General features: G+C 44.2%; 2 protein-coding genes and 1 pseudogene across 2 annotated transcripts; 2 read left to right on the forward strand and 1 right to left on the reverse strand.

Annotated features, from left to right (window-relative positions):
* The window catches only part of LOC113835589, a 34,421-nt pseudogene that overhangs the window by 9,958 nt on the left and 829 nt on the right, over positions 1–23,634 (reverse strand).
* On the forward strand, positions 8,631–9,282 carry LOC100770859 (60S ribosomal protein L31-like). Its single transcript, XM_035443393.1, has 2 exons — positions 8,631–9,063; positions 9,224–9,282. Exons 1-2 carry the CDS (start codon positions 8,646–8,648, stop codon positions 9,280–9,282), a joined length of 477 nt encoding a protein of 158 aa, XP_035299284.1. The 5' UTR covers positions 8,631–8,645.
* Positions 11,506–18,036, forward strand: LOC100770572 (NXPE family member 3). The gene is made up of 5 exons (XM_027415255.2): positions 11,506–11,517; positions 12,234–12,976; positions 13,635–13,717; positions 16,422–16,634; positions 17,504–18,036. Exons 1-5 carry the CDS (start codon positions 11,506–11,508, stop codon positions 18,034–18,036), a joined length of 1,584 nt encoding a protein of 527 aa, XP_027271056.2.

Consider the following 23,634-nt stretch of genomic DNA (forward strand, 5'->3'; position numbering starts at 1 on the left):
TCTCTGTGAGTTCCAGGACAGCCAGGAATACACACACACACACACACACACACACACACACACACACACACACACACACACACACACACCACACACACACACACACACACACACACACACACACACACACACACACCCTGACACCCTGTGATTTTTTTTTACCTAATTATTCTTTTTTTTTTTGAGAGAAGCCAGCATAAAGCATTTTTATTGCAATAATAAAACTTGGAACACATATGTGGTGCAGAGGGCAGGGGACAAAAGCATACTCTCTCACCAAATCACTACACAGGACAGCAGAGGGAGAGAAGGAATTGAAGGGGGGGAAAGCCAGGAAGCTGAGATTAGCAGAGAGAGCCAAGCATCAAAACCCAGGAGATGCTGAAGCTGTGATGACCAACATCATTTTCTTAGAGAACACTCAAGGATTTGTAGTGATGGCCGGGCGTCCACTGGGTGGTGAGTCTACAAACAGCACCTTCAATTTAAACTTTCCATTAAAGTTCTTAAAATTTAGGAAGTGGAGCTTGAATAGTTACAAGATTATAAAAGTCCTGAAAATTCATTAGAAAAACCATAGGATGATGTTGGAACCTAGCCCCCATGGGGTCTCTATGAGTTGTTTTCCAGCATAACCACAGGTACCTCCTGTTTTCCTGACCTCACCCCACTGGGATCAATATCCTGTTGTGAACCCTTTGACCTGGGGTTTTTGTAAGTTTGTATATAAGGTTGCTCCACAATAAAGGTGAGAGACCAACCCAAAACTATCCTTTTATGTCTCTCAACCTTATACACTTTATACCTCTTTCATGAGTTTCTTTTCTGAATTTGGTAACAAGGAAAACTATAATTATAACTATCTAGTCTTCATCTCTGCCAGAGACCTGAGAATGATATAATACTACCTGGACAGTCACATAAGGTTACTCTGTAATGTTGGGGCATCCATCATCAGCATACAGGCCTATTCTAGAAAGTCTATCTGACAGACTTTTCTGTGAAGCAGGAATTTTTGAAGGACTTCCCCACCTTGTCTTGGAAAAGTTAGGCAGTCATTTTCTTTTGTGTCTTGCTTGTTCAGTTTAGACAGCATACTGTCAACAGTTGAGGCTAGGGCAGTTTCTTGCCCAACGGCGAACTCCATATGGAGTTTCTTTGGTGCCCATCATCTTCTCTGAAGCAGATTGGTGCTCCCAGGAGAAGACATGTCTTGTCATAAAAACCTTTATATTATTAAAACATCTTAAATGTCTTATTATGTAGATCTCTTAAGTGGTTGATGATCACCTGTATATCTAAAATATATCTGTTTTGCCTTGAAAACATTCCTAATATGTTTGATTGTAACCTGCATTTCTTTCTCATGTTCAATAGTTTGTAATAGTATTGTAATTGTAATAGTCTTCCAAGGACTAGAAATTTACATTTCATCATTAAATGAGCTGCATGCTACAACACCTTAAACAACAGTAGAAACATATGTACAGTATCTTCTAAAAACTTTAAATTTGTTTCAGTATACAAAGATATCTTAAAGAAGAGTAAAAACATATATGCAATGTAACATAATAACCTCAAATTTGTATCAATATACAAAACTCCATACCAATGTAAAACATTTAAGACTAAGAGTTGCTTTTTGGCTTCAAAAGTAGATTCACTGCCAGTCGGTGGTGGCATACACATTTAATCCCAGTACTTGGGAGGCAGAGGCAGACAGATCTCTGTGAGTTCCAGGCCAACCTGGTCTACAGAGTGAGTTCCAGCACAGCCAGGGCTACACAGAGAAACCCTGTGTTGAAAAAAGAAAGAAAGAAAGAAAGAAAGGAAAGCTGGCCTTCTAGTGCATTCCATTGATTTATTTATTTAATGCACCACATGAGTGCAGGTGCCAGAGGGGGCGTCAGTTCCCCTGGAACTTCAGGTAAAGGTAGTCTTGAACCATCTGATCTGGGTGTTGGACACTGATCATTGGACTTCTTCAAGGACATCACTCTTAACCTTTTACCATCTCTCAAGCCGCTCTGCTCATTTTTTCCCAACTTTTTTTTTATTTGAATTAGAAACAGGATTTTTTTACATGACAATCCCAGTTCCCTTCTCCCACCAGTCCTCGCCTACCCCCTCCCAACGAAAACCTTATCTGTCACTTATCTTTTCTGCTCTCCCTGGATGGTGAGGCCTTCCATAGGGTGTCATCAGAGTCTTTCGTATCCTTTGGGATAGGGCCTAGGCCCACCCCCGTGTGTCTTGGCTCAGGGAGTATTCCTCTTTATGGAATGGGCTCCCAAAGTCCACAACTATGCTAGGGATAAATACTGGGTTTCTACAGGAAGTCCCATAGATTTCTGAGGTTTCCTCACAGAAACTCATGTTCCTGGGGTCTGGATCAGTCCCATGCTGGTATTCCAGCTATCAGATTGGGGAGCAAGAGTTCCCAGATGTTCAGGTCAGCTGTTTCTGTGTGTTTCAGCAGCCTGATCTGGACCTATGTGCTCTTCACTGGTCCTTCTCTGTATCTGGGTTCCAGTTCAGATGGGTGATTAGTTATGGGGTCTGCTTCTTCTTCCACCAGCTGCTGTATGAAGGCATATAAGTCAGTCATCAATCTCATAATCAGGGGAGGGCATTTAAGGTAGCCTCTCCTCTGTTGCTGAGATAGTTAGCTGGTGTCATCTTTGTAGATCTCCAGATATTTCCCTAGTGCTTGGTTTCTCTGTAAACCAAAAATGTCTCCCTCTATTATGATATCTCCATTCTTGTTATCGTGTATCCTTCCCCTGAGTCATACTTTCTGCTCCCTCATGTCCTTGGCATCCCTCTTCTTCTCCCCTTCTCATTCTCCTAGCTCCCTCCCCCCCTCTTCCCATGCTCCCAATTTGCGCAGCAGATCTTGAACCTCTCCCCTTCTCCAGGGGACCATGTATGTCTTTCTTAGGGACCTCCTTGTTTATTAGCTTCTTTAGCAGTGTGGATTGTAGGCAGGTAATCCTTACTCTATGTCTAAAATCCACATATGAGTGAGTACATATCATGTTTGTCTTTTTGCGATTGGGTTACCTCGCTCAGAATGGTTTCTTCTAGATCCATCCATTTTCCTGCGAATTTCAAGATTCCATTGTTTTTTTTCCACTGAGTAGTACTCCATTGTGTAAATGTAACACATTTTCTCTATCCATTCTTCGGTTGAGGGGAATCTAGGCTGCTTCTAGTTTCTGGCTATTACAAATAATGCTGCTATGAACATTGTTGAACATATGTCCTTGTTGTATGAATGTGCTACTTTTGGGTATATGCCTAAGAGTGGAATTGCTGCATCTTGTGGTAGACTGATTCCCATTTTCTTGAGGAGTTGCCATACTGATTTCCAAAGTGGCTGTACAAGTTGGCACTCCCACCAGCAGTGGAGAAGTGTTCCCCTTTCTCCACATCCTCTCCAACATGAACTGTCATTGGTGTTTTTGATTTTGGCCATTCTGACAGGAGTAAGATGGTATCTCAGAGTTGTTTTGATTTGCATTTCCCTGATGGCTAAGGATGTTGAACACATTCTTATGTGTCTTTCAGCCATTTTAGATTCCTCTATTGAGAATTGTCTATTCAGTTCTGTACCCACTTTTTTAAAAGAATTTATTTATTTATTGTGTATACCACATTCTGCTTCCATGTATATCTGCACACCAGAAGGGGGCACCAGATCTCATAACGGATGTTTGTGAGCCACCATGTGGTTGCTGGGAATTGAACTCAGGACCTCTGGAAGAGCAGTCAGTGCTCTTAGCCTCTGAGCCATCTCTCCAGCCCCTGTACCCCACTTTTAATTGGGTTGTTTGGTGTTTGGGGGACTAGCTTCTTGAGTTCTTTGTATATTTTGGAGATCAGCCCTCTATCAGATGTGAGGCTGGTGAATATCTTCTCCCAGTCTTTCAGCTGCCATTTTGTCTTGCTGACTGTCTCCTTTGCTTTACAGAAGCTTCTCAGTTTCAGGAGGTCCCATTTATCAACTGTTGACCTCAGTGTTGACTGGTGTAATGTTCAAGAAGCGGTCTCCTGTACCAATTAATTCAAGGGTATTTCCCACTTTGTCTTCTAATAGGTTCAGTGTAGCTGGATTTATGTTGAGATCTTTGATCCATTTTGACTTAAGTTTTGTGCAAGGTGATAGGCTTGGGTCTAACTGCAGTCTTCTACATGTCTGCAACCAGTTATGCCAGCACCATTTGTTGAAGATGTTCTCTTTGTTCCATCGTATAAATTTGGATTGTTTGTCAAAAATCAGGTGTTCATAGGTGTGTGGGGTAATATCAGGGTTTTCAATTCTATTCCATTGGTCTACCAGTCTATTTTTGTGCCATACCAAGCTGTTTTCAGGACTATAGCTCTGTAATAGAGCTTGAAGTCAGGGATGGTGATGCCTCCAGAAGTTACTTTATTGTATAGGGATGTTTTGGCTATCCTGGGTCTTTTGTTTCTCCATATAAAGTTAAGATTGTTCTTTCAAGGTCTGTGAAGAATTGTGTTGGGATTTTGAATCTGTAGATTGTTTTTGGCAAGATTGCCATTTTTACTATGTTGATCCTACCTATCCAAGAGCATGGGAGATCTTTCCATTTTCTGGCATCTTCTTTAATTTCTTTCTTTAGAGACTCAAAATTCTTACAGTACAGGTCTTTCACTTTTTTGGTTAGTGTTACTCCAAAGTATTTTATGTTGTTTGTGGCAATTGTAAAGGGTGATGTTTCTCTGATTTCTTTCTCCACCAATGTGTCAGCCGTATATAGTAGGGCTATGGATTTTTTTGAGTTAATCTTGTATCCTGCCACTTTGCTGAAGGTGTTTAACAGATGTAGGAGTTCCCTGGTTGAGTTTTTTGGGTCACTAATGTAGACTATCATATCATCTGCAAATAGTGAGAGTTTGACTTCTTCCTTTCCGATTTGTATTCCCTTGATCTCCTTTTGTTGTCTTATTGCTCTAGCTAGAACTTCAAGGACAATATTGAAGAGGTATGGAGAGAGTGGACAGCCTTGTCTTGTCCCCAATTTTAGAGGAATTGCATTGAGTTTCTCTCCATTTAATTTGATGTTGGCTGTTGGCTTGCTGTATATTGCTTTTATTATGTTGAGGTATGTTCCTGTTATCCCTGATTTCTCCAAGACCTTTATCATGAAGGGGTGTTGGATTTTGTCAAAGGCTTTTTTGAATACGAAATGACCTTCTTCATCTCTTTTGATTGATTTTGGTTTGAAGTCTATCTTGTTAGATACTAGGATAGCTACCCCAGCTCGTTTCTTGGGTCCATTTGATTGGAGTATCTTATCCCAACCCTTTTACTCCGAGGTAATGTCTGTCTTTGAATTCGAGGTGTGTTTCTTGTATGCAGCAGAAGGATGGATTCTGTCTTGGTATCCAATCTGGTAGCCTGTGTCTTCTTATAAGCGAGTTAAGACCATTAATATTGAGGGAAATTAAAGGTCCATTGAGTGTTTATTCTTGTTTGTTTTTGGTTTGTTGTTGGTACTGGTATTGTCCGTGGATTTACCCTACCTTTTATTTTGTGTTTTTGTAGAGTGGGATTATCTATTGCCTATGTTTATGCGAGTGTAGTTAATTTCCTTAGGTAGGAGTTTTCCTTCCAGTACTTTCTGTAGGGCTGGATTAGTGGTTACATATTGCTTAAATCTGGCTTTGTCGTGGAATATCTTGTTTTCTCCATTTATAGTGATTGAAAGCTTTGCTGGGTATAGTAGTCTGGGCTGGCATCCATGTTCTCTCAGAGTTGGTAGAATATCTATCCAGGACCTTCTAGCTTTCAGAGTTTCCATGGAGAAGTCTGGTGTAATTCTGATAGGTTTGCCTTTATATGTTACTTGGCCTTTTTCCCTTGCTGCTCTTAATATTTTTCTTTATTCTGTATGTTTTGTGTTTTAATTATTATGTGACGAGGGGACTTTTTTGTGTCCACTCTATTTTGTGTTCTGTAGGCTTCTTGTACTTTCATTGGCATGTCTTTCTTTAGGTTGGGAAAGTTTTCTTCTATGATTTTGTTGAATATGTTTTCTGCACCTTTGAGTTGGGTTTCTTCTCCTTCTTCTATACCTATTATCCTTAGGTTTGGTCTTTTCATGGTGTCCCATATTTCCTGGATATTTTGTGTTATGGATTTGTTAGACTTCAGATTTTCTTTGCTTGACAAGTTTATTTCCTCTAGGTTGTCTTCAGCGTCTGAGATTCTGTCTTCCATCTCTTGTATTCTATTGGTTATGCTTGCATCTGTGGCTCCTGATTGTTTACTCAGCTTTTCCACTTCCAGCATTCCCTCAGTTTGTGTTTTCTTTATTGTCTCTAATTCAGTTTTCAGGTCCTGAACTGTTTCCTTCAGCTGTTGGCTTTTTTTTTTTTCTTTCCTTGGTTTCTTGTATCTTTTGGTTTGTCTTTTCTTCTATTCCTCTGAAGAATTTTCTGATTTACTCTCTTAGGTTCTCTATCATCTGCATGAAGTTGTTTTGAAGGTTGCTCTCTTCTGCTTCTTCTGTGTTGGGATGTTCATGTCTTGCTGGTGTAGAGTCCCTAGGCTCTGGTGGTGTCATATTGGTTTTCCTGTTGTTGGATGTGTTCTTATATTGTCATCTTCCCATCTCTTGTTCCAGTGGGTACAGTTGGTGTCACTTCCTTTCCCGGTGTGTATGGGTCCAGTGTTCTCTTCAGGTGTGTGCAATTGTCTTTGATACTCTGATGGGTTTCAAGTTGGGTGCGGGCAGGTCTGAGGCACTCACTCTCCAGGTGGCTGAGAGCAGTACTGGCGCAGAGATGTCAGCAAACTCTGGGTTGCTTGGTCCTCAGGGGTCGAGTAGTCCTGTCCAAGATCCCTGGCAGGGTTTGCCAGGGCCGGCAGGCAGAAGTTGGGCCCAAGGCAGGGACTGAAGCAGCTCCCCTCTGCACTCTCTGCACTCTGTGGGGGCCGGAATAGCCCAGCGAACTCAGCAGATTCAGGGTCCCAGGGCCCTCAGGGACTGATTCAGTTTGCCTGCAGATCCTGGGGTGGGATTTGCCAGGGTGGGCAGGCAGAAGTTGGGCCCAAGCAGGGGCTGAAGCAGCTTACCTCTGCACTCTCTTCACTCTGTGGGGGCTGGAATAGCCCAGTGATCTCAGCAGGGTCCTCAGGGACTGATTCAGTCTGCCTGCAGATCCTGGGGTAAGATTTGCCTGTGTGGGCAGGCAGAAGTTGGGCCCAAGTTAGGGGCCAAATCAGCTCACCTCTGCACTTTCTGCACTCTGTGGGGTCCGGAATGGCCCAGTGATCTCAGCAGAGTCATCTCTGCTCATTTTTGATTGGGTTAAATTGCCTACATTATCATTATCAAAAAAAGTTATTTATCAACATGTATCTCTGTGAGGGTGTATGCATGTGAGTGCAGGAGCTCACAGAGTCAGAAGAAGGCATTAGAGGGTGTGTGCATGTGAGTGCAAGAGCTCACAGAGTCAGAAGAGGGCGTTAGATGTGTAGTGCCTGCACTACTTGACTATTAATTATCAGGCAAAGGCTTGGAGATTTAAAGAAGGTCATTCGTGCAAGCAGAATGCTGTTTATTTTGGGGAATGGGGAGCCTTAAATACTGTCTTGCAGCACAATGGAAAACCCCCAGGGTGAAACTCAGTCGCAAGCCTATGGGGCTTCCTGAAAACATTTGCCAGAGTGCTCAGCTGCAAGAGAAAAACAGGATGTTCTGGAGCTGGAGTACAGGAGGTTCTAAGGCATCTGACAAGAGTGCTGGGAACTGAACCTGGGCCCTTTGCAATAGCAGTACCTGATCTTAACTATTGATCCAGCTCTCCAGCCCCAAGTCCTTGGGTTTTTATTGTTTGTTTGTTTGTGCTTTCAGATGTGAATGGTCTTCTTGTGAGGCCCAAGCTACCCTTGAACTCAAGATCCTCTTGCCTCCTCCTCCAGGATTACAAGCATGTACTACCACTGGCTCAACGTGTTCTTATTAATTACATACAATTGTTTTACCACTATATATTTGGGACATAACCTCTTCCTGATTGTTTTGAAGTGTTACCTTTGCATCACATGTCCATAAAGTGTGGGTCTATTCTAGGCACTCTGTTCTGTTGACCTACTTATTTAGTCTTACACCAACACCTCATCATTTTAATGACTGTGGATCTTTTAAAAAGATTTACTTGGGCCGGGCATTGGTGGCGCATGCCTTTAATCCCAGCACTCGGGAGGCAGAGGCAGGCGGATTTCTGTGAGTTCGAGACTAGCCTGGTCTACAAGAGCTAGTTCCAGGACAGCCTCCAAAGCCACAGAGAAACCCTGTCTTGAAAAACAAAAAAAAAAAAAAAAAAGGATTTACTTGGTGTGTGTGTGTGTGTGTGTACATGTGAGTGTAGGTGCCCACAGAGTTCAGGAGAGGGTGTCAGATCCTCTGGAGTTATAGGGAATTGTGGAATGCCTAATGTGAGTACTGGAAACTGACCCCTGGTCTTCTTCAAGATCAGTATATATTCTTGGGCACCAAGCCATCTCTCTAGCCCCATGACTATATATATATATATAATCAACTCACACTTGCGTCGCGACTTTCCTTCCCACAATCCCTCATGCCCTTCCTTTCCAAGTTGGGCCGGGCAGAATGGCTCCTGCAAAGAAGGGTGTTGAGAAGAAGAAGGGCCATTCTGCCATCAATGAGGTGGTGACCCAAGAAGACACCATCAACATTCACAAGCACATCCGTGGCTTGGGCTTCAAGAAGCGAGCTCCTCGGGCACTCAAAGAAATCCGGAAATTTGCCATGAAGGAGATGGGGACTCCAGATGTGCGCATTGATACCAGGCTCAATAAAGCCCTCTGGGCCAAAGGAATACGGAATGTTCCATACTGTATCTGTGTAGGTTTGTCCAGAAATCGTAACGAGGATGAGGACTCACCAAACAAGCTGTACACATTGGTAACCTACATGCCTGTTACCACATTCAAAAATCTACAGTCAATGTGGCTGAGAACTAACCAAATAAAGTTGGAGAACTGCCAAAAAAATTATCAACTCATATGTAGTAGTTTAAGTGAGAAATGTCCCCTACAGGCTCCAGTACTTGAACTTGGTCCTCATTTGGTGCTGGTATTTAGGAAGGTTTGGAAGGTGTGGCCTTGCTGAAGGGCATGTGTCATTGACACTGGGCTTTGACGGCTTATGCCTCACCCTACTTCCAGTTTTCTTTCTCTGCTTCATGCTTACAAATGAGGAAGTGAGCCCTCGGCTTCCTGCTTAATATTTTTTTTTTAAATTTACTGTTGTTTTGTGTATGTGTGGGGGACTGTGGGGGGGATGGTGTGTGTTGGGGATGGGGTATGTAGGGGTGTGGTGTGGGGTTGGGAGATGGTGTATGTATGGGATGGTGTGGGGAGGTGGTGTGTATGTGGGGATGGTGTGTGTGTGTGGAGGATGGTGCATGTGTCTGGGATGGTGCGGGGAGCCTGGTATGTGTGTGAGAATGGTGTGGTAGGGGATGATTATGGCGGGAGATCCTGTGTGTGTGTGTGTGTGTGTGTGTGTGTGTGTGTGTGTGTGTGTGGATGGTGTGTGTGGGATGGTGTTGGGGAAGGCTGTGTGGTGGGGATTGGTTTTGTGTGGCTGGTGTGTGGTGGGGATGGTGTGTGTATAGAGATGGTGTGTGTGTGAGCATGGCGTGGAGGGTGATGTGGGGGAAGATGGTGTTGTGGAACAATTTTGTACAGTGTAAATATGTATTGCTCTCGTTGTTAATAAAAGGCTGATTGGCTTAAGAGTACACAGGAAGGAGTTGGGAGGGAATGCTCTCCTTCCACCATGAATTGTGGAACTCAGATCATCAGACTTACACAGCAAGCACTTTGACCCTCTCAGCCACCTTGATCACCCCATTTCATGTCTGTTTGTGTTTGTAACAGGGTCTTCATTTGCCCCAGGCTTTTCATATCTATCCATGCACAGTCTCAAGGACTAGCATGACTAGGTTGGGAGGGAATGAATAAAAAATAAACTCATGGACATACAGGAAATTTTGGATCCAGTGGATGCCCTGACCAGCGGGGCACCACTCAAGCTCACACCCCATTGTGCTGCAGCACCAGAGTACCTGGAATGATTGGGTCAAAGAGACACAAGAAACAGACAGCAAGACAGGCTTTCTGATCAAGCTGCAAAATTTGATTTTTCTCAGAGACCTTCTATGGCAGGTGAAGTGGGAAAGGCTTGGTGGGGCAGGGAGAGGTTATTTGCCTGGCTCTCAGGGAGAAGCCTTTGATCTGGTACATGAGTCCTTGAAGATAGACAGGATGTCAGGAAGGGCAAGCAGGGGGGGTGCAGGTGCAAATAAGGCAGGATAACGGGGGAGGGGGACAATCAGAGGAGTGCAAACACAGCAGGTTGTTAGTAAGATGAAGAGGTCGCAGGAGAAAGTATTGAATGTACAGGTGAAAGAAGCCTGACTGGAATGTTTGCTATCAACTATTCCTGTTTGCCCAGGCTCTACTCATTTGGGGAAGGGAAGAGGTAGATTGGCACTGTACTTAGCTATTCTCCCAACATAATGAGTTACTCATGCTGGCAATCTTTAAGAGGTTCTCTGAAGCAGCCCAAGTCTCTTTACAGGTCTAAGGTTACCTGTGCCATGGCTCCTGGCAAGTGAATTGGGCTCTCTGATGGGGAAGCTGCAGCAGGCAGAGAACTTACCAAACTTATTATATACAGTTAAAGAGGGAGCCTGGGTTGTTGCTCTCAGCTGAACAACGTGGTGGGCTTCTGGCATACAGGTCAACAAGGAAGCAGGGTTAGCTAATCTTGGTCGCAGCTGTCTCTGAGGGGGAGCAGTCTTCAGGCAGTAAACATCTTAGGGGAGGTAGCTATGGTGGACACACACTATCTACATTCAGAAGCAGACCAAGAGGGAAGGCTTTGCCAGATTCCCATGGCCCTGAGACACTGGAGTCTTTGACATGGCTGTGCCCATGTGAACAGCCCACATTCACTCAGGACTTCACTCAACTAGGCCTTCCTCCATTCCTGCACAAAGGCTGCCCATTAGCCAAGAATGGCCTAAAACCACTGATCTTTCTGCCCAGGCCTCCCAAGCACTGGGACGACACACATGCTCTACCTGGTCCTACACCATGCTTAGAAACATCATAATCACCCTATGATTTACAAACACACATACAAGGAATTAGGATTTTGATCCTCATAGTATTGAATGTACAGGTGAATTTTATTGGCATCTATACACTTATAGTATGTACTTTCTATCTCCATGAACATGCTGTTTGGGTAAACTTTCACACAATCCATTTATTGACCCACCTCAGCCCCATCTTCTTTGTCCTACCTACCTTCAAACCTGTGATCTATCTACCAATGTACACAATGAGATTCTCAGTTCTTGGGTCCATAAAGTCTGTGAGCATCAATGCTATTGGTCTCCAGCACATCAGATATTGTCAGCACTGGCAAGAGCAAGATGGATCAGCAGGTAAGGGGCTAGTTGTCAAATCTGATGACCTGATTTTGATACCCTGGGAATGGTGAAAGGAGAGATAGGACCCTACAAATTGTTCTCTGACCTTCATATGCAGGCCATAGTGTGCAAGTACATAAGTGGGTCCATATGCACACACACACACACACACACACACACACACACACACACACACTTTAAAAAGAAAAAAACCTAGGCACTTGAAGCTAGAGAAATGGCTCATTGGTTAAGAGCACTGATACTCTTACAGATCACTGGCTCTGGTTCCCACCCCAACATGACAGCTTGCAACCATTTGTAGCTCTATTTGCAGGTGATCCAAAGTTCTCTTCAACTGTCACTGGGTACCAGGCATGGACATGGAACAATATATACAAGCAAGCAAAACACTCCTACACACACATCTCTAAAAAAAGAACTACAGCAAGTACCCCAATTTTGTTGTAACAGTTAGCAACTCCAGTGGGACTTCCCAGAAGTTCTATAACAGTATCACCCCAGTCCTGAGTTGTTTCTTTCAAATTAGGGTCATCGTGATTCAAATGCCAGACTTATGGATGACAAACAGAACGACATATGCAGGTAGGACCCCTAGGTGCTACTTGGTCAAAGAGAATACCTCCTTCCAGGAAGGAAATATGACACACACAACTTCTGAAGGGAGTGGCTGGTCAGTCACACATGACATACTTCTCTTTCTTTATTCCCAGGTGATCTGTCTCATCATGTCTTGGCTGAAGCCCATGAACCATTGGCTCTCACCACCCCATCCTGCCTCTAAATATGTCTCTGAGACCATCAACCAGGACCGTCTCCCTCAAGAACTAATCAACCTGACCAGCCTTCTTTACTGGCCTCCAACTGGTGGAAACAGGGATGACTTTCTGGCTTCTACCAGCCCCAAAACCTCCACCTACCACTTGAAGGGTCCTACTCAGGCCACCTACACTCTGGGAAGTAACCTAGAGGCCATTCTCGTGGCTAGGGATCACCAGGGTAGGCCCAAGATTCATGGTGGAGATCTGTTTCGGGCAAAGCTCCTGGGCCCAGAATTGAAAGCGGGAGTCCCAGGGGAGGTGAAGGATCTGGAGAATGGCACCTACCTCTTGTCCTTCCCCCTGCTCTGGGCTGGAAAGGCCCAGGTGCAAGTGAGGCTGATCCACTCCAGTGAGGCAGTTGGGGTCCTGCAGAGGATCTGGAGAGAAAAACGGGCCACCGTTGACTTTAGAGGGTATTTCCGAGGAAGGGACGGCACTGAAGAGACTGTTATCTGCAACGTGGACCCCCAGTCAACTGGAGCCAAAGGGCCCACCTGCCGTTACAGCGATGTGGTCTCTGGGGAGGTCTGGTTCTGTGCTCAACCCTCTACTTTGCCCTGCAATGCTTTAGTTGGTCACTCGAGTGGAAGTTACCTGAAGGTGACCACACCACGTGATGAAGACCTGCTGGCTAGGTAAGAAATGCAGAATATTGCATGTGTCTCAATCTGTGGGAGTCAGAAGACAAGTTGAGGAAGCCAGTTCTCTCCTTTCACCATGGGGTCCAAGTATCAAACCCAGTTTGTTAGGTTCGGCAGCAAGATCCTTCGCCTTCTGAGCCACCTCCCTGTCATCAAGATTTAGAGATTCCTGCAGCCCAAACTGATCTTGCATTCCTAGCGTGGTTGACGGGAACCTTGCAATGGAGGCAGAAAACTCAAGGTTCAAGGATATCCTTGGCTGCATCATGAGTACAAGTGCAGTCCGGGGATGAATGGATATTAATTACACCCTGTGTCAAGAAAGCAAGAGGTGGGGGTGGGGCCTATATTCCCTAGTGACTGAGTGTTAGCAACAGTAAAAAAAGAAAATGTATTGCTTCCTCTAGTCTCAGTGTGAGGAAAATTGTGTTTTCTTCCTCCACTTTCTGTGCAGCTCCGTTTATTACAAGAGAGAACTACATGGCCCTTTTGTTATCTTGACCATTAGTGAGCTGATAGGATTGCTCTCTTCTGGTGTTTTCCTCCTATTACAATCGCCCTGTCAGTGCTCACTGTATTGTAGTGACCTGGGAACAGGCAGAGAGATAACCTGGTCAACCTCTCTCAAAGTTCACATTCAGTGTTTCTTCAGGCCTGTGACTGACCAGCCACTCCCTTCAGGCATGTCTCCCATCCTGGTGACACCAGCAGCCACAGGGAACATGAGTGACGTGGGTGAGTGAGGCTGGAAAATGGGGGTGGGAGTGGTCATCAGCTGAGATGGATTGTGGGCTTTTTAAAGATTTGGGGGGTGTGTGCGTGTGTGTGTGTGTGTGTGTGTGTGTGTGTGTGTGTGTGTGTATGTATATGTGTGTGTATGGTGTGTGTGGGGTGTGTGAGTATATGAGGTCAGGCTGAGGTCAGAATATTCACCAATCTCTATTTTATTTTAACTTTAAGATGTGTTGCAGGTTCAAATTACTTGTTTTATGTACTCTTGTATTTATCTGTAGTCCCAGGATTTGAACTCAGGTCATGAGGCTTGGGAGCAGGTACCTTTGCCTGCTGAACTATCTCCCTGGAGGTTTGTTATCTTTCTTTCTTTCTTTCTTTCTTTCTTTCTTTCTTTCTTTCTGCTTTCTTTCTTTCTTTTTTGCAAGGTTTTTTAGTATCTTGTTAATCAGCAGTAATCAGAGCAAATTATGGGGTCCTGCCAGCCCAAGGGTGGCTGGGTAGGTGGTATGCAGAGCTCAAGCAGGAGGGAGGAACTAATTCTGCTTTCAGGACATATCCAGAAAGCAAGGGAGCCAGGCAAGACCCAGGTCCAGCGCACATATCATTGCTCATAGAGGCTCCAAATGCAGAGTTTGCACAGTGACCACATAGAGGACTGACCAAGCAAACGTAGTATTCAGAGGGACCCAGTCTCTCTCTTAGTGCTCTCTCAGAAAGGAAGAAATTGAAGGCATTGATGTCTCCCTCAAAGAAGTATGGACTCCTGGATCCATTGTATGCCCAACCCGAAGGCGAGAAGGAAGGAGAAGCAAGGAAGATCTGCAGGGTCTTCCCTAGTAGCACACAGAGCTCCAATCAGGACAGTCAACATGAAAACACCACAGACACAGAAGACAGACAGACAGACAGACAGACAGACAGACAGACACACACACACACACACACACACAGAGAGAGAGAGAGAGAGAGAGAGAGAGAGAGAGAGAGAGAGAGAATCAGGATGAAATCTATATAGAAAATCTGATTAACCACTAAAGAACATTGGGCACAGGGTAGAAAGTGTCAGTTGTTTGGTGCTCTGACCCAGAGTATACCAGATACAGTGCCCATAGAGGAGGCAAGGGTGGGTCTAGAGCCTCGGGCACAAGGATTCAAGTGGCCGGCCATGTGGCCTCGGGATGCCTGTGTCCAGATACTTGGAAGGTCTAAGCTGGAGTTCCAACCCATCCCTAACATCCTCTAATCCCCAAATGGATGGTCACTGAGGGAGGTCCTTGAGTTGTTCCCATGTGTGGGCCACCACTCCTGCCAGGGAAGGTGCTGGTCACCTGCCATCAGCCCCAGGCTGGAGGAAGGGTTACATGCAGGAAGGACATAGGTAGCAGGACAGTAAACATGGGCCACACAAGTAAAGAGCCCCTTTAAAGTAAAGAGTTCAGTCTCTCACTGAACTTGCTGTTTCAGCTAGGCTGGCTGGTCAGTAGGCCCCTGGGATCTGCCATCCCTACCTTTCCAGGTGCCAGTGTTCCAGGCATTCCATACCCAGTGTTTACACATGTTCTAGGGGTCAAACTTAGGCCCTCACCTTTGCACATGCTTGTACATCATCCACTGAGCCATCGTCCCAGCATTTTGATTAATTTTATTGTAGCTTTTAAATTTTTTTCCTGCCAGGGAAGTGTGTAAAGTAACAGCATACTTCCTGGCTTCAAATGGTGTCCCTGTCTGTCATTGAACTTTTCAAACAAATACACTTATTATATTAGAGATAAACTCAATGGGAGAGTACTTGCCTAGCTTGGACAAGCCACAGGATATCATCTCTACTGCTTCTGAACCATCATCCTTGTTTTTGACCACAATAAATGACTTAACATTCTAGGATCTCAGTGTCTCCATCTATAAATGTACATGGACAGTTGTGGAATATTTAACTATGTACAGATGTGTTACCTTTGTTTATGCTGCATTTGTTTAACTATGTAAAGATGTGTTGCTGTTTCTCCTTGCCTGCCTAAGGTCCCTGATTGGTCTAATAAAAAGCTGAACAGCCAATAGCTAGGCAAAAAAGGATAGGTGAGGCCAGAGGGCAGAGAGAATAAGTCAGAGGAGAAATCTAGTCTACAGAGAATAAGAAAGGAAAGAGATGTGAACCAGGGAGAGCAGGACATGCCTGCAGCCAGAAGTCAGGCAGCTGCCAGGCAGTCATGGAGATAGCAGAAAGTAGATATACAGGAAGAAAGAAAGGTTTTAAAAAAAACAACCCTGAAGCAAATTATAGATAAAGAGAAACCTGTTAAGTCATTAGAGCTAGGGGGATAAGCATAAGACAAGTCTGAGCCTTCATACCTAATAAGTCTCTGTGTCACGATTTCATAGCTGGTTTTTGACCCAAAAGAGAGAGCCTGCTACATCCCATTGTGAATGTTCACACCTGGAGTCCCAGCACAGTAGAGGTGAAGTGTAAGGCAACCACAAGCTGCATAAGACTGTTTCAGATGGGATATACAGGGAAAGGGAAATAATTGACTCCCACAGGCTGTTCTTTGAGAGTCACATGTGTGCTGTGGCGTGCATACATCCACACTAAAATAACAAGTGTAAATAAAAATTAACTCACAAAACATTTTTTAGAACGTTGACATTTTATAAAATGTTCATATTTTTTCTAATTCAGTCTGCTCTGTTTTTCTGTGTCCTATAGCCTTGCCCTCAAGGCCCCCATGCCGCCCTGGCCACCTGTCTCCAAAACCCTCTGGCTTCTTCCACCAAGACAGATGGCACTCAACGTTCTGTTCTAGCCGCTCTTTCCCCACTGTGGACAGCATCCTGAACTGCCTGGCTGGCCACAGTGTCTACATGATGGGGGATTCCACTCTTCGGCAGTGGTGGGAGTATCTGCGAGACACAGTGCCCTGTGAGTGACCATGAGGGAAGAGAGGGTTTGTGAGCATTCGAGATGGAAAAGCCAGGCAGCACTTGCATTGGAGGAGACTCCCGTGCCTGCAAGCCAATCTGATGGGGGATTTTCTCAACTGAGATTTCTCTGCCCGGATAACTCTAGGTTGTGCCAAGTTGACAAAAAAAAACCAAAAAAAACAAAAAAAAAAAAAACAAAAAAAAAAAACCTAGGACACTTGAGGGTCCAGCCCTCAGCCCAGCACTAGGATTACAAACATACATGACCACACCTAACTTTTTAATATGAGTTCTGGGGGATCCAACTCAGGTCCTCATGTTAGTACTGAAAGCACGTTTAAAAACATTAAAAGAAGAAAAACTGGGTTTGGTAGTACACTCCGGAGGTACAAGCAGAAGGATAAGGAGTCCAGAGTCACCCTAGCTGCAAAAATGAGGTTGAGGCAAGTCTGGGCTACATGAGCCCTTGACTCAAAGCAAAAACAAGCAATGACAGCAAAAACATTTGGAAGTCATTCTCAAGGTTTTCGTTGATTGGGGTGTGGTGCAGGAGACTCAGGAAGTAGAGAGCAATTTGTGTAGAGACAGGTTTGTTTTTATCCATGTTGCATTTGAGGCAACAGAGAAACATAGTGTTTTAAAGGACACTTAAAGTACAGAATGAGGCTGGTACCTTTAAGACAAAATCCCAAGAGAAAGAAGTGGTTGACTTCCTCACAGTGTAAAGATGCTAAAGAAAAATGGGTGGAAGCCAGTAAATGGCTCAGCGGGTAAAAAGCCTTTGTGTCCACAGTCATCAGAGCTGGCAGCAGCGCCCTTACTGGCTGATCCCCTATGTTAATTCTTCTTTTCTCCTCCTTCCAACAGCCCTGAAGCCAGTTGACCTACATGTCACATATCAGACAGGCCCCCTGATGGCTGTAGACACAACTCGGGGGGCAGTGCTGCACTGGAGGGCCCACGGCTGGCCCCTGCGCTCTCTCCGCACCCCAGTGGCCTCCCTGCACTCTGTGGCCAGAGAACTGCATGGCCTGGCTGGGGGACCCTACACGGTGGTGGTCCTGGGAATGGGAGCCCACTTTACCACTTTCCCTCCATCCATCTTTGCTCGAAGACTGGCCGGGATCCGGGAAGCTGTGAGAGCCCTGCTGGAACGAGAACCCAGTACTCTGGTGATTATCAAACTGGCCAATACTGGCTACAAGTCCGTGTATGGCAGTGACTGGCTCACACTCCAGGTGAACAGGTTCCTCCGAGCTGCCTTTGTTGGTCTCCCAGTGGCCTTTGTGGATGCCTGGGAAATGACCTCCAGCTTGGCTGTGCCAGACAACATCCACCCAAACAAGCTTATTGTCCGCAATGAAGTGGAATTATTTCTGTCCTTCATCTGTCCCACCTGAGTGCGCCTGAGGGACCTGAGGCTGGATGGAGGAGAGGCTGAGTGTGGCCATCAAAAAGATGAACAGCAAAGCTGCAGTTGCCCTGGCTTACCTACCCACTATGACACTTGGTCACCATAGTTATACACAGATGAATCTAATTTCATATAGATGAAATGATACTTTACATAGTTTATCATTCTTTTTTAATATAAGAGGTTGTATGTGGTGAACCTGGAGCTAGGCTGGCAGCCAGGAACAATCACTGATCCTTTTGTCTCTGTCAAACACAGCTCAGGGGTTATAGCATAAGTTCACATCAGTTTATTTTCTTTTTTCTTTCTTTCTTTCTTTTTTTTTTTTTTTTGTGGTGCTGGGTTTCACACTCTACTGAACTATCTCCCAAATCTTACATTTTTAAAGACAAGTCTTGAGGTCTCAAACCCTTGCTCCAGCTACCAGCGTATGCTTTGTTTTTAATTTTGGATTTTTTATTAGTTTAATTGCAGATTTTGCAATCGTGAGCAACAATGCAAACCCTTGTACCTATAGTTTCTCCTGGTGATAACAGCTTGCAGAACTGTGTGTCCTGAGCAATCACGATCAGGATGGGAATGTGGGAAAAATCTAAGACTCTTGCTCAGATGTTGCTGCTTTTATTGTATTCAGTTTTGCTTTCCTACCTTTGTTGTTGTTTTTTGTTTGTTTTTTATTTTTGTGGCTCTGGGCATGGATTTCAGGGCCTATGTTTGTTAGACAATGCTCTACCATTGAGCCACTTTCTAGTTCCTCACTGGGGGATTCTAGGCAGGTGCTCTACCACTGAGTCGCCCCCCAGCCCCTCACTGAGGGATTCTAGGCAGGTGCTCTACACTGAACTACTCAGCCCATCACTAGAGTATAAGGGGTGTGTAATATGCAAGAGCTGCATCAAGTCAGGGTTAAAGTAGTTGTGGCTCTCCGGAAAGAACTCAGGACCAACTTAGAAAGAAAAAAATGAAACAAAACATTTCATTTAACTTAAATTAAGATTTAAAGTAAGGGGCTGGAGAGATGGCTCAGGAATTTAGAGCATTAGCTGTTCTCTAGAGGACTCAAGGGTTCAATTCCCAGCACCTACATGGTGGTTCACAACTGCCTGTAACTTTAGTTCCAGAGGATCCAACACCCTCACACAGACATACAAGCAGGCAAAACATCACCAAAAATTAAAATTAAATCAACAACAAAATTAAAACTTAAATTTCATTTAACTTTAATTACCTCCTCAAAGTCAGGATTTCTAAACACAGTCATGTCCGTGGTTAGAGATTCAATGTAAGAAGTTAGGAAGACAAGCAAACCCACACAAAAGATAAAATGAAAACATTTCCTGGACTCAGATGTAGCTCCACTGTGGACACTTGTGTATGTAAGAAAAAAGAATGATCCATTTCCAAAGGAGCCCTGAGCCGGCCTAGGTCCAAACAACAATAAACAGAAACACGAGGAGCCTGCTAGTATCTACTAGTCTAACTATCCCTCAACAAACTAAAAGTTTAGAGGAGAAAAAATAAACTATTGGAGTTGGAGAGATGAATCTGCAGGTTAGAGCACTGGCTGTTCTTTCAGAGAATCCAGGTTTGATTCCCAGCACCACCATGATGGCTCACAACCATGTCCAGTGCCAGGGGACCTGACACCCTTTTCCCACCCCCACAGGCCCTGCATACAGGTGGTGTACATACATACAGGCAAAATGTTCATGCACACACAGTCAACTAAATAAATCTAATGTTTAAAAATTTGTCAATGTTCAGTGTAGAGTCTGTGCTACAACACTTCCACAGATTGGGGCAAGGGGCTTGAGGATTTAAATAAAGACAAGACAGCAGGTCTTTCATGCAGGGAGAATGCCCTTTATTCCAACAAGAGAGGGGCCTTATATACCAGTCAGCAGGCATGGTGGAAAACTTACCCAGGTCAGAAATTCAGGTTCTCAGGCCCATCTGGCAATCCTACCAGGAACGTGCACTCAGGCCTTCAAGGAAGGAGGAAATCAGGATGTACTTGCTAGGTAAGCTCCTAGTCACTAGCTGGTCAGCAGATCCTTATGGGGGAAGGGCCCAACAGTCCACCTTGCCTGCAGACATGACAAAGCCTCAGAACAAATGTGATGGGGGCTAAAGTGATGGCTCAGTGGTTGTGAGTGATTGCTGCTCTGACAGAAGACCCCAGTTTGGTGGGCAGTATACAACGCCTAGTAACTCCAGTTCTGATGGAAGTGGTGGCCTCTTCTGGCCTCCATGGGCACCTGTACACATATGGCATACACTCATATAGAAAGATACACATACCTATAAAAGGACAAAAATAAAAATAAAGACAGAGGAGGCAGTGCATACCTTTAATCTCAGCACTTGGGAGGCAGAAGCTGTGGGTTTTCTGAGTTCCGGGACAGCCTGGTTCTTCAGAGTAAGTTCCAGGACAGCCAGGTTACACATAAAATAAAATAAATAAAGTGAAAGCAAATCTTTAAAACAATACTAAATAAATAAACAGGATATGCAACATAGAGATGAGCCCGTGCATTCATTAAGAAATGGACAAATGAGTCAGGCATGGTGGTGCATACTTTTAATTCCAACACAAGGGAGGCAGAGACAGATAGTCCTCAGTGAGTTCAAGGCCAACCTGGTCTACACAGCAAGTTTCAGGAAAGCCAGGGGTACATAGAGATACTCTGTCTCAAAACATACAAAAAGAAGTATAAGAATAAGAAGAGGAAGAAGAAGGGGAGGAAGAGACAAATGTGTAGCAGAGGGAAAAGTAGAACCCAGTGTAATAGTTGGGGTTCTTTTGGGTAACAGAACTTAGAGAATTAATCTTACTTTATAGAAAGGAGATTTATTAGAATGACTTATAAGCTGTGACTTACAGTTTAATAAATTACCATGGCTGCTTATGAATGGAAAGTCCAGGAATCCAGTAGTTGTTCAGTCCACTAGGCTGGATGTCTCAGACGGTCTTCAGTAAACACTAGAATTACAAAGAATTAAGCTCTACTATCAGTGAAGGAATGGACTTGCCAATAATGCAAGAGCAAGCAGGCAAAGAGCAAAAAGCTTCCTTCATCTGTGTCTTTATATAGGTTTCCAGCAGAAGGCATGGGTCTTGCCATCTCAAAACATCTGGATTAAAGGTATCTTCCAACTTCAAAGATCCGAGTTAAAAGTGCATCTTCCCACATAAGTAAGCAAAAATCTCCCACATGTGTGTCCCTTTGGGGGTTCCAGTTAATTTTAGAGGTAGTAAAGTTGACAAGCAAGAATAGCCATCACACTCCCCAAGTTGTTTTGGTCAAGGTGTTTTATCATAGCAATTGAAACCATAACTAAAATAGGGTGGAAATGGATTGATTCAAGTTGGGGAATAAAAAGAAGTCACACCAAGCACTGTCTTGAACTCTTGATCCTGCTCCATCTTTCTCTTTCAGGTTGGAATTAGGAGTCAGTGGCATCATACCTGTGGTGGAATATCCACCAGAGAAGACTATATGGACTCAGGTTTAAGTCAATAGAAAGTCTTTATTAGCTGGCTGGGGACTACACTGGGTGTTTGGCATCAGAATATAGCATTGCTCAGGGTGAGCTTTTAAGGAAGGAAAAACACAAAAACATCTTCTGGGTTGGTATGCTTCAGTCAACAAGAACAGTTAGCCAGAAGCAGAACTACAGAAGCCAAAAAGCAAGGTTAGTACATTTAGAGACTTTCCCACATTTTGATGAATTAGGTCTTTGTTTCAGTTTGGCAGGTGGTGCCATTTATATACTGAGTTTTATGGGCTGAACTTATTTACATCGTGGTGTCAGTTGTAATAAACTTTGAGAGCCTACAAAGATCTGGAGGCCTGTTACATTTCCCACTCCTGTTAGTGAATGAGCCAAACCTTGGATGCACCCTGCTCTAAAGAAGTGTAGTTGGTCCTAAGAACCATTAATTAGACAAAATTAATCCTTTGTTTTGTGTAAATGACCATAGAATTTAAGAAGCAGGGCCCCCATGTTAATCTCAACGAATAAGCTTTATAGGCCCAGCCATTGCTGACAGCAGAGTGGTTAGCCAGTGGCAACAAAAGAACAGAGATTCACACCAACTCTCTGATTTTATGTCTTTGTCTCTTTTTCTTTTGGAGCTTATCCCAAAACATTAAAGGATACTTTTTAATGACTCCTGGATGATTAGCTTAGAAACAAAAGGTTTCTCCAAAAGCTATATGCCCTTATCTCATGAGAAGTCTGTGCTTCTCCAATTTTGTAGGACCACTTGTTAAAGGGAATCGAAGTGTTGTTTTAAATCAGAAATGGAACCTTTTAATACCTCTAGGTCCTGATCAACCTGCCTACTTAGTTGTTCAAAGGTTTAATCTCTCATGATAAAGGCTTGTGTATCTGACTGGAAAGCCTGCTATGCCAGCTCCAACCAGAAGTGGGAGCTCTTTCTTTTCCTTGTAGTCCTTTTTAAAATGTATTTTCCCATTAAATAAAGCATCAGAAGAAACATTTAGTAAAACATTGCTGAAGTCCAGCTTCAGCACTGTTCAGATGCCAAAGAGGAGGTGTGGAGTATTGGGGGAAGAAAGGGACAACTGCACGTCTAATGGTTCAGCAGCTTTCTCTCCCAATCAGAGAGACTCTATTTTTTTTTTTTTTTTTTTTTTTGGTTTTTTCGAGACAGGGTTTCTCTGTGTAGCTTTGGAGCCTGTCCTGGCACTCACTCTGGAGACCAGGCTGGCCTCCAACTTACAGAGATCCGTCTACCTCTGCCTCCTGAGTGCTGGGATTAAAGGCGTGTGCCACTAACGCCTGGGTGAAACTCTTTATTTATGTAGCTTATTGGCTACACATAAGTCATTTGGCAAGCATCCGAGTTCCCAATCTCCTTTTTACTTCCTTATTAAATGTCCAGGGTGAAAAGCAAAGTATGAAACAGACAGTCTTAAACAAAACATCTTCAGACAGGGTTGGTCAAGTCAGGAAGGTACAAGTTGTTCAGGTTCTGCAAAGCATAGACCTTATATTTTTACAGCCCATGTCTAGGCAGGCCATTCATGCAGTTACAATTTGTTAGATAGTCTGAAATTACTTTTACCTTAATCAAGTTACCTGTAGAAACATTTGACTGGTGTGGTTGACTGAGGACCAAGACTTGGTTACAGGTGCCTTAAAAGGGAGTTCATTGATGACAGTGTTGTTCTCAGGTCAAGGGGTGCTGGCTTTGCTTTTCAGCTAGGCTTGAGATTGTGCCTAACTGGAGGTGGCTGGATCTTGCTTCCTTGGGTGGAGCCTCTAAGAATAGGAAGGGCTGAGGATGGGTAGCCTAGTGGGTCAAAGTGATGGGGCACTGTGCTCATGGGGATGCAAGAACCTGGGTTTTGGGGCACATAGATGTCATCAGAGCTGGCACTGTCTGATAGACCCACGATAGTTTAGCAGATAGGATTTAGCAGACCAGCAGGTGGTTTCTCCTCCTCATGTTGGGTACTTGTAGTCACTGACTGGAGGTCTTTGTTGAGGGCTGCCCTGGAGGTGTCTTGGAGTGCTGTTGCTGGGTGTCTTGAAGGTATACACATCCTCACTA

The sequence above is a fragment of the Cricetulus griseus genome, chromosome 4 (genome assembly GCF_003668045.3).
Source record: "Cricetulus griseus strain 17A/GY chromosome 4, alternate assembly CriGri-PICRH-1.0, whole genome shotgun sequence".
NCBI lineage: Eukaryota > Metazoa > Chordata > Mammalia > Rodentia > Cricetidae > Cricetulus > Cricetulus griseus.

What these genes read in the sequence shown, in the direction of transcription:
- LOC100770572 (XM_027415255.2), top strand. An exon ending in GATGAAGACCTGCTGGCTAG is followed by an intron (nt 12,977 to 13,634) that starts GTAAGAAATGCA and finishes GTGTTTCTTCAG; the next exon opens with GCCTGTGACTGACCAGCCAC. An exon ending in TCTGCGAGACACAGTGCCCT is followed by an intron (nt 16,635 to 17,503) that starts GTGAGTGACCAT and finishes TCCTTCCAACAG; the next exon opens with CCCTGAAGCCAGTTGACCTA.
- LOC100770859 (XM_035443393.1), top strand. Translation starts at nt 8,646, where the DNA reads ATGGCTCCTGCAAAGAAGGGTGTTGAGAAGAAGAAGGGCCATTCTGCC. An exon ending in AAAAAATTATCAACTCATAT is followed by an intron (nt 9,064 to 9,223) that starts GTAGTAGTTTAA and finishes CCCTACTTCCAG; the next exon opens with TTTTCTTTCTCTGCTTCATG.